The following is a 17,807-nucleotide window of genomic DNA, read 5'->3' on the forward strand; positions in this document are numbered from 1 at the left end:
TAGACTTTTAGTTTTGTTTTTAGTATATCCCTAAAATTGCAAGCTGATTAAAAGCGTTGTGGGTTTGCTGCCTTGGAAACCCTTTGTTACTCTTTTATTGAACTTCTTGGTTGTACCAAAGCGACTGTAGTGGGACCCAATATAAAACTTTATTCTTTGCTTTTATGCCTTTAAACCAAACAATAAATAGGCCATGAAAATGTTATTGTTTAAAAGTGGTACTAAACGGGAGGTGCACATATAAGCCAGTCCAGTGGTTCTTAACACAATTTCCCTCGTTAACTAATGGGATGTTTTCAAAGATGTAATTTTCTCTCAAATTTCAAAACCATACTAATTCCACACGCCTTAAATGCTTCTCCTACTCACATATACTCCAAATCATGTCCAGTTTACCCCAGTTTGAACATCTGTGGTAGAGTCTGGGTAATCTTTTTGTAGGTGACATGGGTCGGTTTGATTTGGTCTGCACTCTACGAGTGCTCTTGTTGCGTGGAGCGATTAAATTAGCATGAAAATTTCGGTGTACTTCTTTACCTAACTGCCATTCTCTCACGTGCTTATTTTGCTGAATGGTGTTAACAACCTGGGCAAGTCAAAGCAGAGTGTGCTAGCACAACGACGTGGAACAGATAATTATTTTGTATAATCGGTAGATGTCGCCAAATCACAAATTTCATGCAGCAATGTAAGCCGCAAGTTCTTCATGTTTTATCCTTTCTTTGTTACTATGCTTCTAGGAAAATCTGTATGAAATGTGTGCTTTTAGCTGAATTACAATGTCCGAATTACAATATAACTGTAACTACGAATTGCACCAAACTTAGGCTAACCTGATTTGCAAATCTGATTATTTCTTTAGGTTTACGGTGTAATGATAATGAAGTAAACCCAACAACAGCCAATAGTTTCGTTGTGATGGACAAACTTTTTTTCACCAGGCGCCCATTGATGTGCCATATAAGTAGCTTAACTTGGGGTCGAAGGATGGGCTGTAGATTAGGTTTAATTTCTGTAAATTATAGGATATGCTTAACGGCGAGTTTTACAGAAAACGGTATCATAACTTTTAATTTATAGAATTGTTTGTGTCAGTGCGATTGACTGCACCACTTTGAAATTGTACGATTGGCCTGTTATGTCGAGCGTGTGTTTAGTGATCGAGCAAGGTCGCCTTGAGCTCAAAACATTTTCGGTTTAATTCCTCTAAAGCAGGGGTTCTTAACTTGGGGTGCACGCACCCCCAAGGGGTGCGAGAACTGTTCCTAGGGGGTGCGGGGATGTTGAATCATTAAGGTTGGTTAGGTCTATTCTATTTAAGCAATTACAGAAGTGGGAGCGAAAATTGGTTAGTGATTTGAAAGGGGGTGCGAAAATTGGTTAGTGATTTGAAAGGGGTGCAGCAAGGAAAAAAGGTTAAGAACCACTGCTCTAAAGTATTCACATTGCCGAAAAATGCTGCGCAATGCTGAAAGTTACAAAGCCCGACAAAGTGGTAGACACAACTGGCAGATAGAATACATAGATAGTAAACGCACTGCACCATGTGTATTTCTTAGCGAGAAACTTCGGCAGTATTGCTTCAACACAAGAATTCATGACTTACACCAAACTCCGGAAGTCAGAAAAAACTAATGTACCGGGATCCCACCAAATGGCAAGGAGGCAGTCATTGGGATGGCGGACTCATGAGCTGAGCAAGAAAGGTTTTCTGATTGCTTCACCCACTAAAGATCAAAATGAAACAAACAAAACAAACAACTTAACTTTAATTTGCCAATTCAGATTGTTATTACGTCTCCACAATAGTAGCTTGATATGGGTTATTGCGAAGGTTAAGACGTAATTGTCCGTTCTATTGACATTAAGGTTTGGAGCGATTGTCTAAAAATGCTGCTTGACGTTAGAAGGTCAGCCACGAATCCACGATTGCTGCAGGGGAACGAAAAAAAGAACTGTGTGCAGTCAGGCGTGTCATTGTGACGTTGCTGTGTGCGAGCTTAGGAATCACCATTTAATTCTCTAGCATCGGTCTGGTTTGCTTGGGTTGTCCATGTGTTACCTCTTACTTTGAAGTATGTTTATTTAAGTTGTAAAGTATTATAAAGCTCTGAGGTGTTTGACATAAATTTTGAGGTCTTATATATTGATGTATTGATCTCATTTTTTACAGTCAAACCACTGGAGTGTGTGCTGCAGGTATTGTCATTTGAATAACAAAGAATAGACACCATGGAGTAATCTCAGGAAAAACTAGACTTGCACTTCCCTTCTTTTGTGTCCATGTTATTTGAACTATTTAAATCAGAAATAATTGGAAATTCAGAATCAAAAACATGAAGCGAAAATCCAGACTTTTATTGGTCATTGTTTCAGTTTGGCTACTTGGAATATTTTACTACCTGGGTTCTTTTACAAACTCTGAAAATAGTCAACCAAATGAACTAGTAAGTGTTTGATGTTTCAAATATTTGTTCTTTTCCTTATGTTTTATATGTTGTAGTTTGTGCTTCAATGTGCTAACTGATAACTAATCAGGTGTGAACTTTTTAAATGATTATTTTTTATTTTAGTTTGAAAAAACTATGGATGAATATGATGGGGGTCCAGGAAAAGATTTCGATTTTATCCATACGGAAAGTGTTTGGGAGAATGAGCAGCGAATTAAATCCTTTGGCAAAGCAAACACTGTTTTAAAACAAGCCATAAAAGGTGAAGTACGTAAAAATTTGATGGAAAAAATCATTGAGCAACAAAAAGCCAAGGAAGCAGAAAAAAGTGATGCGCTGGACTTAAAAGGTGTAAGATGGCGAGATTTTGATGAAGTTGGCTATTTGGCACCTTCATTACTCCGCCATGGAGAGGATGCATACAAAAGGAACAAGTTTAATCAGCAAGCATCCGACAAGCTTAAATGTGACCGGGCAGTTCCAGACACAAGAAATCACATGTAAAAAAATGTTTTGTTTGTGGCAACTTTTTGAATGTTTTATCTTGAAAAAACTAGGTTTAATGTTTTTTTGTCCCCGTTATATTTTGTTTATTTCTAAAGATTGTAGAGCCAGTGTATATGCAGTATTTAAATCTCGGTTGGGGTGCATTATTTACAGGTGCCAAAGAGAGCGATGGAATGTCAATTCTCTACCGCCCACCAGTGTTATTATTACATTCCACAATGAGGCAAGATCAACTTTACTAAGAACAATAGTCAGCATTTTGCAAAGAAGTCCACCAAGTCTTATAACAGAAATCATTCTTGTTGATGACTTTAGTGACAATCGTAAGTATTTTCTGTTCATGCCAATTGTGGATTCGATATGTTTTGTAAAAGCACATGCATAAGTGCATTTTATGTATTAGCTTTGTACATGCATTTTTGGATAATTTTTAAGTATATTAGCTACAAAGTTGTGATATCCAAGGAAACTAGTTAAGTTGAATTTTTGTGCTGGTGCCAAATCACAACCTATCAATCTTCAACACATTTTTCTGTCTGGATTGAGTTTCCAAAAACTGATTGATTAGATTGTGTCTGTGCTGTCTGTACATTTTTAGTCCTGCACTTTGTTTCACATGTTTAAAGGTTCAGACAGTTTGTGAAAAACTTGGCCCAGGTAAATGCTGACAAAAGCGCTCTTTGTTGGTTTTAGATCTTTGCTTGTCTGACTCATATTTCCTAACATGGTTAGGTTGTGGTTAACTTGCCTTAAGGAAAACTTTATGCTTGTTAAACTGACACACCTAATTTGAATGCTTTACCCAATAACCTGAAGCTTACAAAGATGTTTTTATTAAATGATATACTTATTTTGAACTTTAGCTGAGGATGGACAGCTCTTGTCCAAAATTGAAAAAGTGCGGATTTTAAGAAATGACAAACGTGAAGGTAAAATATTTGTTGCTTAAGTATGCACAGTAATCAATTGCTCTACTACCAATATACTGTACTACTAATTTGTGTACAGTAGCAACCTAACCTAATACTCACAATGTTTATTTTTGTATAACCAAACAGTAATTTTGTTAATACATGTCCCAGTCACATTATTTCCACACTGAATTTTATAATAATCTTGCCATAAATAAATCATGAGGCTAAAAATCAATGATGTTATTTTCCTTTTCAGATTAAAAACCCTTTTTATTGTTTTTTGATGTCCACTACATCTGACATGTGCTCTTTAACATCAATTTACAGAAACTAATTAGGGCTTGGAAAAACAGATTAAAATTTTATATGTTTCGAGCTAATGTTGTATTGTACAAAACCACCAATTTGTTGGTTAATCATTAAAACACAAGTATTGTTGATGTCCATTATGTAACGTTTTTACAAGAGACAAATACAAACAGTGATAAACCAACGTATTTTTACAAAAGCTTTACTGTTTAAATCTAAAAACAATTCTTACAACAAAATATTTTGTATTGTAATGTAGAGATCTATATACTATGTCCTAACAGATCATTTTTAAATCTTTACTCACTCAATAGTCTTAATGCACTCTTTGTACTTGTCAGGTCTTATGAGATCAAGAATTAAAGGAGCAGACGCTGCCAGCGCCCCAGTGCTTACTTTTCTGGATTCACATGTGGAATGCAACCAAAACTGGCTTGAGCCGCTTTTAGCCCGTGTGGCAGCCAACCGTACGGCTGTGATATGCCCCATTATTGACGTCATCAACATGGATACCTTCGAATACATTGGAGCAAGCGCAGATTTACGAGGAGGTATGTAATATTGCCCGGTTGGTTGCTAGACTGTTGCATACGCACGTTAAGTGAGTTTTGCGTGAACCTTGGGCACTCAACAGTAACCATAAACGTTTAGCACCGAAAATCGTCCTTTTACTTTGTTATGATACACACGGGTTCATTGTTGGGGCATTTCTAGATAGTGTTCAAAAAATAAAACTTGATAAACAAACGTAAGTTTAAATCCAGGCTAAATTATGCCTGAAAAGGAGTATTTTAAACCAGGTATTTTAATTAAATGGTAGTTTGTTTATCTTTTAATACTTAAAGCTGAATTATCACAAATCACAAATGATTTATTGTCGAAGCTTAACTACGAGCTTGAGTTCAGATAATTCGTCTGTGGCTAAGAAGGCGTAGAGACTGTAGTTGCAACAAACGACTGTAAACTTGAAATGCAAATTCCGGCACAAGTTTGGTCCTTCGTTTCCAAGTAAAAATCGATTTGCATACTAATTTGTCATAGGAAGTACAGAGGTTAATCACAGGCGAATTGGCAAACGTAGTTTAGGATTCGATGAATTGTCTATATTGCCATCATTAACACTTGGTTTGATTTTACACTTGGCACTTGGTTTGAAGGTTTTGTATATGCAGTGGACGTAAATTTTTACGTTCATGTTGTCATGTACCAACAGCCACCTAAATCATAAACCATTGAATGAAAGTTTAAACCATAGGACAAACAACCCGCAACCATAAAAAGCGTTTATCTGAATGCCGAGCTGCGGAGAAAATTGGTTCCAGGCTCGCCTGGCGTCAATTCGTGGCCCTGAGGCATAAAATGCGTCGAAACAAATTTACATTTGCCCTTGTGATGATGTGCCGTGTTTTTTTCCGCAGGTTTCGATTGGAACTTGGTGTTCAAGTGGGACTACATGACTCCTGAGGAACGTCGCCAAAGGGCTTCCAACCCCATCGCCCCTATAGCGTAAGCTTGTAATTTATAGTCTACTAAACTAAAAGAAGTGAAAAGGTATTTTCAGGGCGTTGCAAAGAGGGTTCCAGTGTGTGGTTCCCGAAAAAAAAATGTATAATATTACGCTGTGCCACACACATCGTGCAAAACTTTGAGAGAAAAAAATACCGCTGCATTGATTGAGGTGTCATAAGTCTACAAATTTCAATACTTACAACATGTAAAAAGTAGGACTATTTTACCTCAAAGTTTTGGCTTGTTATTGGTTTTCTACGACAAAACCCAACCCAAGCTAGCATATCTGACGGCTTCAAGGAAATACAAAACGTCCAAAACCTGTATATTGCTTTTTCGATATTGCGCGGTCTAATTCAAGGCGAAAATCTGTCATCGATAAACCAAACCCTTTGGACTCAGTCTTGCGTGAACTAAGACCAATTTACAGGTCCTATTTCCAGCGAATTCAAAAAATATAATGAAACTGTGTAACCTGTTGATACTGTAAATATGATCTAGGGATAAATTCTATGCGGCTTTTCAACACAGCATGTGGCGTAATTTAAATTTTGTATAAATTCCCTTTTCAAACATTTCCAAATCGGTGGTCACTGTCCAACAATTTCGATTAATGACTAAACATGTTTTGTTTTGGTCTTCGGTTCTACCAACTACCGTCCACTCGGTCTTTAAACAATAAAAACTGTATCCGATTGGTATGCGGTAAATGATTCACGGCCTCAAAGAGCGTTATATATTTAGCTCCAAGTAACATGAAACAGGCTGGTTTGGCATTTGGCAAAACGATACAATATACACTATGTTGAATACACATGCCATGTTTGTCTGGCCTAGAAAATTGGCCACCCGCCGCTTAAAGACACTAACCTCTTTATTTTTGTATATTTTAACAAAAATAAACAGCAACGCACTTGTCATTTTTACTGTCATACCAAGTTGTCATGATCAACCTAATGTCATGTATATTATTCTAAATGACACGGCTGCCTAAAAACTGTCTGTGAAGGCTTTGGGCCAAGTTTTTAGAACCGGTTTGTTTGTAAACTCACAAGAGTATCGCATTTTGTTTTTCCTCGATATTCATAAACAGGAAACCGTAACCCACGTGGCTTATCCCATTTGAAATCACACCGCCTTTAGACGCTCCGTGGCGTGTAAGGTCGGCGCCATTCATGTTCGTCGATCGTTGGCTTAACACGAGCAGTGAGCGTGAACTTACTGAGCTTTTTAAATTTAATTTTGCGCCAGCTCCCAAATTCACTTGTGTTTGACTTACACTGCCAGCGTAGGAAACATACGTAAATATTTTACTTTTCAGCTGACAAAGATATGAATTGTTAAAAACGCAGAAACTTTAGCGATATATTGTGTCTTTTGTGTGGGTTGGGATTGTGCTTATGAAGGTAAACCGACCTTTGCATGAAACACGCATTTTCCTGATCAGGCTTCAGGCTGTAGTTTTCCCCATAATCAGTGTTATTGCATTTTGGTCATTTACTCTTGGACACTAATTCCGAATACTAAACTATAGGCAATGTTTGAAATCGTCGAAATATAAATTGTTGTAAAAAATTATGAAGTCAGCGTATGACGTCAAGCGTTTGCCGATTGTTTTACAATTTTCAAACCAAGTTATACTAAACGTGCAAACAAACAGGACTAATTTAAACAAAAACTAAAAAACTTCACATAATTTTGGTTAGTAAACAGCCTTGATTATATTTGTAAGGTTGGATGGTTGCTGCGTTGCATTAGTGATTGAATGTTGTCCCTCGGAATAATCATCCTTAAATCCCGGTTAAAGCCGCTTTGCGTAAACCCATAACACACTGAAACTCTGGTCTAAGCTGTATTAATAATTCAATGTTATAAAAGCCAGTTGTCAGTTCACAGCCAGTGGTTGTGTACTGTTCTCCAAAATGGGAACGGTTTGACATAGCGTTTCCGTGCATCAAGTTTGTATCCTAAAACGTTTAAAAATATCCCTAAATAACTTCCTTCGTGTTCTTGGCACAGTTCCGTGTTTCGCTGGTTTGTAACTACTTTATTAAAATCACCTTTTGTAACCTGTTTTCAACCCCCACTTTCATCGCAAGCACAAGCATTTGATTGATTAAAAAAGCAGTTGCTGCCAGGCATAATTTTCAACGAGTATTGCTCTTCATGCTTGTTCATGTATTGTATATATTTGTATTCCTTTTTAATCCCCCCCTCTGTTACGCAACTCATGTAATTAACTCCGAAAACGCAACAGACATTAATGTACTTCCTATTAGACCCCATGAGACCAGCACATTGATTGGTTCGTGTCTGGGCCAGCGCTAAAACCATGTCGACCTATTTTGTTTTTACCTTATACCGTTCTGAGCTTCCACGGTGGTATCGACGCCCAGCCCTGCTAGACGGCATATGTAGTACCTTCACTTATCTGTGCGATTAATTAGCAGTCGTAAGTTAATCTGAAAATCATTTTTCGCTGTCAGTGAAAAAAATGCAGTGCAATCATCAGTAATATCAAACACTGACAAGAGGCTGTTTAATACGCTGACAGAGTATTCTTTGTAGTACGTGGAACGAAAATTCGGCATGAGTGTGTACAGTACCCATCAACGTTTACATTTTCGCTGAACATATGCATACAGTACGATACAATTGCATATCGATTATTTGTCGGTTCAGTCCGAGCCCAATGGATACATATACCCCATGCCAATTCCCCAACAAATACTTGAAGGAAAACAGTTTAGGTACACTAACAATCAAATTTAAACGTTTCAAAACGAAACTTGCTATTTTATATTTTACCTCTTCAAGAAGTTTGCCATTCAATAACAGTTGTGCGGAAGTTGTGTCAGATCACAAGACCACCTTTCGACGTTAATCCGTCTTCGTTAGTTTGTGTGCGATCGTCGCCAATCACCGATCAAATATACACAGCAACGCCCCGTCCTCAAGTCGTGATGGTTATCATATCTCCGACCGCGACTTGATCTTGGCTCCCGAGGCCGTCGCGACAATACCACCACACCGGCGTCAACAAATTTGTGGACTATTTATGACGTCACGGCTTAGATTTAGCGTTGATTAAGTAGTTACATGCGACAAATCTACATAAGGATCCCTACATAGTTTTACGTTTAGATTTTCGCTGTTGACTTCATAGCGGGAAATTTAATAATGGCAAACAAGAATCTGATTATGTTGCTTGCATTACAAAACAATTTTTTATAATGCACAAACAATGCAAGACGTGTAGAAGGAGCCTATAAATGCATGTTATCTCAGCTTTGTGAAACGGATGCAATGCATAACCCACACGATAATACCTCACAGTGTTTTAACTTCATTTGCACGTTTTACTTCAACTAAAGGAGGCGACCGAAGTTGGTCGTTGCTACACAAAAGTACATTTGCCAGATATAGGTTTAATTTAAGCTGATAAGACAGTTTTAAATCATATTTTATGTGCAAGTTTAGGGGCTATTGTTTTAAAAAAATATCTGCCAAAAAATGCAATGTAAGAATTTTTATCAGCATTGGATAATGATTTATTACTTAAAACTAATTTTACAGTAGGGATATAGTCTTTTTTGCACATTTCTTTATAGCGGATAAAGAATTGTAGCCATCTTGTCGCGAAACGCTTCTTTTAAGCTTGCCCACAAAGCGTTTTCGTGCAGTTAAGAAAGTGAATGCTTTAGGGCAGGGGTGGCCAACCGGTCAAAGCCTAAGAGCCAAATTCTTTACTGTGTTTCCACAAAGAGCCACGTCATACACACTGGCACACATGTTCGTTGCCTTGCCCCTTCCTCACCCACAGAGACCTCCTGTGCTTAGCCAGATTCATTCTAAATGTCGCACACCAACGTATTAACGACACAATTTGACTTGTACAGACCACGTGCCAGTTTTCAATAATAAATGGTTTGCACTGCCTCTTACACAAAACTCCCATTTCAACGAATCCCACAAACAAAATATATGAACTAAAATATGCTCTTTTTTCTCATTCTATCAATAACGTGCGGTGAGATTCATGTCTGATGAATTACTAAGACCTTATTTCTCTTGGGCGTCGAATTTTACGAAAATGCCAAGTGGCGAAACTAAATTCATTGCGACGTCACTAATGCATTCACCACCAACAGTCGCTCAAATCAAACCCAAGAAAAACTGCCCATAAAATATAACGTTCGTCATAACCCGAAACACAACGAATTGAAGCATTATTTATTTTGGAACACATTTGCACATTTGTTGTAAATATTGCTGTTGCTTTGTGTCTCATTCGCATTGTACGCAACAATAAGCAATCATTCATTGTTCAACAATTGAATATATGCCATCATAATCAAGCCATTTTTGCCATATAAGGTTGCAGTTTTCAGGCAAGGTTACCATTTGTGGCCATACCGATAATAAGTTTGTTCAAAAGCAAAATTGTTAAAGCTTTACATTACATTTCACGATTTGTGTACCAGATCGCGACATACTAACCAAAATATACACAGTGCCCCCAAACTTCGACAACGACGTAAGAGCCGCATAAAACCAGACGAAGAGCCGCATGTGGCTCGCGAGCCGCGGGTTGGCCACCCCTGCTTTAGGGCAAAGATTAACATGGGCTGTGGTCCAATCATAATGTTATATTTCCGTTTACCGAACTGAAACGACCTTAGCAAATGTCACCTTGTGCAAACAACGTGCACGACTGCCCCAACGAAGCAGCTTGTACTGACTGAGGTCCAGCCTCAATGCAACGTAATTGGACATGTTACCATAAGATGACGATGAAAATCCGGAAGCTGTTTGTCATAGGAACTTTGATGGAACGTTTGACATTTCACGCACCACTAGTTTCGTGATCACGTGATAAACATCGGTTCGCCAAATGCGTAATGGAAAACTTTTTTTAAACAATGCGCGAATGTACTGGGACTGGGATACTAGCTTACCTGCCGAACTTTCACACTTGATTGTGCTGGTTTTCAAATCACAATAACTTTGTGGAATTCCAAAACATTTAACCACAAAATAAAAGCACCAATGTTTACCCCCACTCCAAAGTTTTCGTACTTAACTTGGACAACTTTTCCATCTTAAAGTCACACTTGTTTTTGAACCTCACGCTGTTTTGTTGCCTATAGTTTTTTCGCTCCACATACTGGATTTCCAAAATGTGCTGGTGTCAATTGTTTGTTTTTCTTTTTTTCAGCACACCCATGATCGCTGGTGGGCTTTTCACCATGGATAGGTCCTACTTTAACCAGCTTGGCAAGTACGACACCGCGATGGACGTGTGGGGAGGCGAAAACCTCGGTAAATACGTGAAGTGAGCATGACGTCACATACTTCATCACCCCGCTGATCGTTTTGTTTGTTGCTGTAGAAATTTCCTTTAGAGTTTGGCAATGTGGAGGTCGACTCGAAATTATTCCATGCAGCAGGGTAGGTCACGTGTTCAGAAAACAACATCCTTACACTTTCCCAGGTGGCAGTGGAAACGTCTTCACCAGGTACGGATCAATGATTTTAAAAGATTGTTTATCAAACCTTGGTACGGTTGACTTTAGTTTCAAGTTTATGTTTTATAAATAGATGATCTGGGTAAACAGTTTCGTGTAGTGGCAGAATTGTCATTCTATCGACATTAGCTTTGGCAAATTACGTCAGTACGTGAAGTACAATGTCGTTTTCGTTGAATTTTCTCGCATTGACGGTAACTCTAATGCAAATGCAAATTTAGATGTGTCTAGCTCTAGCTGAAAACGACGTTTGAAATTTTGAGAAATGTATTTTTTCGTCTGATGGAGCAAGGCTACTAATTGGTAAAGGCAATACTTTCTTGGTTTGAAAGCGTTTGATTGACTGTTAGGCCACAGCTAAACAAACTATACAGGACACATAAAAAAATATGGTTTACCTTTTGCTCATAAGGAGTGTATAGTCATCAAATATATTACGACTATGCGGCGTTTTTTTTCTTTGGTCGTTACATTTCCTGCAACCTGTCACATTCGGCATTAGTGTTTCTTTGATTAATCGGTTTTTAGCTGTATGGTGCAAACCGGTTTATGCGGGATGTGGCTGTATCCCGCAAGTTTGTCGTTGGTTTTAAACATCTGTCGATTGTTTATCATTATTAACGATTGTCAGATCGTCTGCAAACAATTAAGGATTTGTGACTTTGTAATATTACCTTGTTGGGGTTAGATATATAGGGTAAGTTGCCAAACAGTAAGTAGAAACAATACACCCAAACGCTAAAACAGTTTTTATTATTATTTTCTTTAAGCTTTAAAAGAGTAGTACACCATTGTCTTACTCACGCGGTAAATGCCATGATTTAATCCTTCTGGTTTATAAATAATGGAAAATTGTCTTTCGTGGTTTGTTTTGTCACCGCGTTAGTAATTAGCATTTGGTTAGCATTTGGTACCGCCGCTTGTGTCAAAAATAGATTGGAAAATTTACCATTTGTGGTTTGGCCATAACGCGAATTTCCTGAAATGTAAATTTGCTTTAAATATTTCCCGATGCCTAATGTTCAAGTGTATTATGCTTCTTTGGTATAAGAGATAGGCATTTGAGAGGTTTTTAAGTTGCGTTATAGGTTCTTCGTGTTTATAAGTCTTTGAGCTTTCCCTTTTTGTCCAAATCTCGTTTTTTTCCTAAACTATCGTCAATGCATCTACAGCCTCTGGCAATTTGGGCTACAGACAAGCCTCAACTGAGTCTTATTTCCTCGCGATATGTAACACTATACCATTAAAGCGATTGTAAGTGATATGGGACACAGTCGTTTCAACAAATATAGAAATCGGAAAAGGTCGCCCTGCTTGTCGTTTCATCTAGCCAAAGCGCCTTTTGTAGACAGATGCGAAAACTATGAAAATTTAGCTGTTTGTTGATTCTGTTTCCTATTTGACCGGTCTTTGCGAGACTACTTTAACTTTTTTATGGGTGCGAATTATTACTGATTTATCGTGATGATTTCGATTTACTAATGGCGATAGCTTGTCTATTTCGAAGGACTTGTGCTAAAAACTTAACGGTTTTGCGCAATGTTTTGAATTTCGACAGTATGTAGACATGTAGACAGTGCTTCAAATTTGTTCAATAAATAGCTGGTGTGCTCATTTCTTACCACGCACACTTCTTGCTTTATCTCATTTTGGGCATGCATTAGGGCAGGGGTGGGGAACCTACTTACTACTGCGGGCCGCATGAATTGCACAACATTTTCGGGCGGGCCAAATATTTTTTTACTTTCAAATTCCGTGTAAAAATACCCAAAGCACACAAGTGGTTTTATATTTTATCCTCCAGATTTGATTTTTTCTTTGCTGCTACATGTTTGCAACAGACAAGCCATACAAGTTTATCACTTATTTTTACTCAAAAATAGTTAAAAATATATTTTCGGATCGCACGCTACTAGCACTAAGATTAATTTAAAACTAACACCACATGGCAAATGATTTGTTACTGCAAGGAGCGGTAATCGAGTGACAGTTACATCACAAATGTAGCAAGTGGTTGAATGTGTAGCAATTTTTTATGGACGTTTGACGTCATAATGTGGAATGGGAAGATATTGCAAATAAATTACCAATAATGTACAGGTCATTTCAAGGAAATATTTGTACATAAACATTTTATTTTCTGTTTCTTTTTGTGATGCTATGTTGTAGACTTTAATGTATTGTGACGGGGGGCACAATGAAAAGGCAAGCGGGCCGCAGGTTCCCCACCCCTGCATTAGGGCATCATTTCTTATCGTTTTGCAATTGAAGTTGATTTAATATTGCTGGGGATTTCTATTTCAGGAATACTCGTCGGGCTGCGGAAGTTTGGATGGATGAGTACAAGGAGTTCTACTATTCTGCTGTTCCCTCGGCAAAACTTGTTCCATTTGGAAAGTGAGTGAAAAAATTGTTTTTATTGCATATCCTCTATAGCGTTTGTGTTTCGTTATATGTCATGTTAATTGTCGTTACGTTTCCCGTTTTATTAGGTTTTTTACTTCACCTCGAATTATTTTGTTATATTCCAACGTTTTTCTTCTGTGATTTTTTTAAATGTATCACTTCCATTGTTGTGCAATAGAAACAATAATAGTTGTTCGTGATAGCCAATTGGTGTACTGTAGAAAATCAAAATGATCACAGATGTTTCTCCCAGATCCCGCCGGCTGATAAAATGAAACTTCCTGTGCAATACCCTACCTCTTTAGGACAAAATTCTTAAATTTTGTCCTGACCCATGCTTTGTGGTGGTTTCTGTCGTGTATCTGCACTTTCACTCAACCCGAGCATAGAATGACGTCAATGTAAGCGGGGTGTGGCGGGATAAAACTTGTCCCGGCGAAGTGAGCGATTGCCAAGTTCGTCCCAAAGTTCAGTGCGCTAGCAAACACACCAGGTCCTCGGCGCGCCCGGACCAAAGCACACTTAAAAACTTTGTGGCATGAACGTGTTGGGAAAACTGTCAGTGGCAACGATGCGTGAAGTAAATAATGACGCGTGTGAAGGTCTAGCGATTTTTTCATGTTATGTTAGTTGTTTTGTATTCGCGTTAAGCTCTTGTTTGGCCACTTTTGCTGAAGGTTACCTTTTTCCAGGCAAACCCCGTCTACTTTACGATGAAATACACACAAAACGCTACTGTATTTGTATCAAGAACATTTACCACCTGTTGAAAAGTGAAAAAATCTTGTTGGTAACGTTTTTTTATTCATGCTTTTCTGTAGTATTGACGATCGCCTTGAAGTAAGAAGACGAAACAAGTGCAAACCTTTCAAGTGGTATCTCACCAATGTATATCCTGAATTGAGGTTTGTTAGTTTTTATCAACCATTTCTTGTAAAAATAGCATCAAGACACGAAAGTAATTCCCATACTACCGTGAACGAAGTTTGAGACTACTGTGCTTGGAACAGGTTTTTTGCTTCGACCACAAAGAAGCAAAGAAAACAATGTCATGTTTTATTTTGTTTCGGTGTGTTGTTAATGAATCACTTACCTGTTTAAACTGACAAATTTTGCTTTCGAACGTTTTCTTTCGTGAAAACAAATTGCACAGCGGCTGAAGCGTTACACGAAGATAATAAGATTAACCAGACTTAAAGACTAATCGGCTGTGTACCTGCTTTGTTCATAGAGTGCCCAGCTCTGACCTTGTGGCTTTCGGGTCAATCAAGCAGAACGGAGGGTCATGCATGGACACACTCGGTCACATTCACGATGGTACAGTCGGCGTGTACGAATGCCACGAGGCTGGTGGTAACCAGGTAACAATCACGTGGATGGTATTAAGTTATAAATACAACTGTTGAATTTCAAGGTCTAGCCAGGGTGTCCAAATTATTTTATTTAACTTAGTTTTCTCTCGAGGGTTTGAAAATGTTTTCGTATGTACCACATTTAGCACTTTGCCTTTAAAATGCCTACTGATGTTCCCTTCTTGTAAACGTATTGTTCCTCATCACTCATAGCGACGTTAATTTAGTAAGATGCATTAAGTTGTCTGCTCCTGCCCAAAATATATAACGTGCTGGTCTTGATGGCATGCAAAAAGGCGCTACCTGGTGTTTGTGGACTTTTCTTTTATGTTTTACTCCAAAATGATCTTAAATATGCATTGGAATCTGTCTAGTTTAGTTTTAAATAGGCTGCTTGGTGTATGTTGTTGTTGAAGGTTTAAGGTTGGTCGAAAATTTGTAGTTTTGTTTTAACCACATTGCATCCTTAACCACAGGAATTCTCACTGACTAAAGAGCAACAACTGCGTCATCAGGAGCTTTGCTTAAGCGCCGGCGATGGAGTACGTGAGGGTAGCGTCATTAGATTACGTCAATGTGACACCAACGACCCACTGCAGGTAAATGCGCGTTTTTAAAGAAGATTGCCACCAAACGATTTGAGATGATTGCATATGAATTTGCGTCAATGATTAAAAAATGCTTGACTTTACATGTGAACAATGTGTCACATTGTCCAGAAATAGTAAACTGATCAACCAAACTGGCTAGGTATTCACCACAGGCATTTTCTCAATGTCGAAGTGTATTATAGGCAGGGTTGCCATTGGCGTGGACCCCAAATTAAGGACAACAAAAGCATTAAAATTTCACACGCAAGTAAACAGGTTTTTTAAGAAATCTTTGCATTTCCACGAGCCGTGACATATTACATGTCATTTTTTTACAAGAAACAATCTGTTCCAGCAACTCCTTGTTCGTAGAAAAATAAGGACTCAAGTCAAAAACAAGGACGTGTCCGAAATAGGCAACCTTGATTATGGGTTAGACCAGTGGTTCTCAACCTTTCGTGGACCGTGGCCCCCTAAAACTAACTTTTTTGCCTGGGTCCTGGTTGAAAACCACTGGGTTAGACATTGTTTGTAGCCCACCTAACTCACGGCTAACCGGTAATACCTAAAAATATAGGATTCCCTTCAACAGCATGTTTCTTGTGCAGAGATTCCTTCACGCAAACAACCAACTTCGTCTTGATTCCTCAAACTTCTGCATCGACAGTCGCTCAACGCATGACCAGGGTCTCATTTTGTCGCGTTGCAACCACGGCGCAAGTCAGAGCTGGAAGTTTACTATGGGAAATCTACCGAAATAAATAGTGACGTCACTCGTTCGAGCCGTGACGCGAAGCCGGTGCTCAAGCGAAACGAAACTCCCGCGAAGACTCTGCCCTATTCGCCGCTGATGTGACGCATTGCTTACGTCATCACTCACAACAGTGAATGTGCTTGGTTGATGACGACCAACGGCACCGATTCCATATGTTACTGGAGACTTCCGTGCACTTACGAAAATCTTTAAAGCGTTACTTTGTAATTTGAGATTGCTTTCTATGTCGTATTTCAAATTAGGTACTTCCCCATTTTTCTTCTCACGCTGACCATGCACAGATCCATTCTTAAACACTTAATTTGTTTTGCACAAGTTACCTGTCCTTCTCTTGTATGCAAATCATTGTGCTTGCTTGTAATTGCGATGTCTTAGACACGCTGCCGGTAGTTTTGCTTTTATGCTCTAAACGATACACGATTTATCATTGGAACATATACTCAGAACACAAAACCAGTAAAGCACGTGAAGTATCAGAGGTCTGTGCAATAAGTTGCCGTTCTCCGTTTACCTTTCTACAAGACTCGTATAGCAAATTTCTACTGTATCACAATCGTCGGAATTTTTATTTATTTCATTGTTTTTTTGTACAATTTTAATCGTTATCCAAACTCTTGACCGCTTTTTGTGCAATTTGATCGGTGGCTGTGGATACAGTGCCGGTTTTTCATTGGTTGAAAATGTTCACGTGCTTGATAGCCCCCACCGAGCGGTGGCGAGATTATTTTCCTATTCATGTCATCGAAAGGTAGGGCAGCAATAATTTTTAGCAGCAGCCGGCTTTGTAGCTCGTTAACCCTTGGATTTGTGAACTAATACGTGCTTACGAATACACGCAACATGGCTACATATTGTCTGGTGTTTGGTGAGTTTTCTTACAATCGAGATGAACTGACCTAATGTCCGTTTAAATTGGCAAAATGACGTTTAAATTGGCACATCATTTGCAGTTTCAAATATTCTTGACTGGCATCAAACAAGCCAAAACGCTTCTCTCATTTACTTAACGTCATTATAATCATTTGAAAAACGGCATCTGGGCGTTATGCTACATGCTTAATTAGACTGTGGCTGTATGGGATGAACATCCAAAAAATACGGTGCATCCAAATACTAGTGATGTACCGAATATTCGGTTTGCCGAATTTATTCGGCCGAATCGGCCATTTTTAAAGAGATTCTTTATGAACACAAATATAAAGCGTAAAACGTGTCTTTTCTGCTCAATGAGGTGTCACACCATTCCCCAACACAACTATCGTGTAGTATAGATCCACTGTTTGCCTGGTAGAAAATCTTGTGTTTTCATGTCAAACGCGTAGCTTACGCCTTCGCCTGACGTCATAAAAGATTCGGTTGATTCGGCCGAATTTATTCGGCAAAACTGAGGATATTCGGTTTCGGCCGAACCCAAATTTAGCCGATTCGGTACATCTCTACCAAATACTCTACCCTACTAGCGACACG

General features: G+C 38.6%; 1 protein-coding gene across 1 annotated transcript; it reads left to right on the forward strand.

Moving 5' to 3' along the window:
• Window positions 1-1,982: 1,982 nt before the first annotated feature.
• Window positions 1,983-17,187, forward strand: LOC145209036 (polypeptide N-acetylgalactosaminyltransferase 2-like). The gene is made up of 14 exons (XM_080079283.1): window positions 1,983-2,075; window positions 2,174-2,447; window positions 2,574-2,950; window positions 3,111-3,280; window positions 3,821-3,886; window positions 4,522-4,731; window positions 5,599-5,686; window positions 10,908-11,011; window positions 11,082-11,208; window positions 13,522-13,614; window positions 14,445-14,528; window positions 14,855-14,984; window positions 15,452-15,574; window positions 16,174-17,187. The coding sequence occupies exons 2-14, from the start codon at window positions 2,337-2,339 to the stop codon at window positions 16,324-16,326; spliced, it is 1,836 nt and encodes a 611-aa protein (XP_079935409.1). The 5' UTR covers window positions 1,983-2,075; window positions 2,174-2,336; the 3' UTR covers window positions 16,327-17,187.
• Window positions 17,188-17,807: the final 620 nt, after the last annotated feature.

Source organism: Phallusia mammillata, chromosome 1 (assembly GCF_965637545.1).
Source record: "Phallusia mammillata chromosome 1, kaPhaMamm4.hap1.1, whole genome shotgun sequence".
NCBI lineage: Eukaryota > Metazoa > Chordata > Ascidiacea > Phlebobranchia > Ascidiidae > Phallusia > Phallusia mammillata.

Excerpts from the sequence above, each read along its gene's own strand:
- LOC145209036 (XM_080079283.1), top strand. The coding sequence starts at position 2,337 with ATGAAGCGAAAATCCAGACTTTTATTGGTCATTGTTTCAGTTTGGCTA. Across the intron at positions 2,951-3,110 it reads CCAGACACAAGAAATCACAT|GTGCCAAAGAGAGCGATGGA; the intron begins GTAAAAAAATGT and ends CATTATTTACAG. Across the intron at positions 11,209-13,521 it reads AGTGGAAACGTCTTCACCAG|GAATACTCGTCGGGCTGCGG; the intron begins GTACGGATCAAT and ends TTTCTATTTCAG.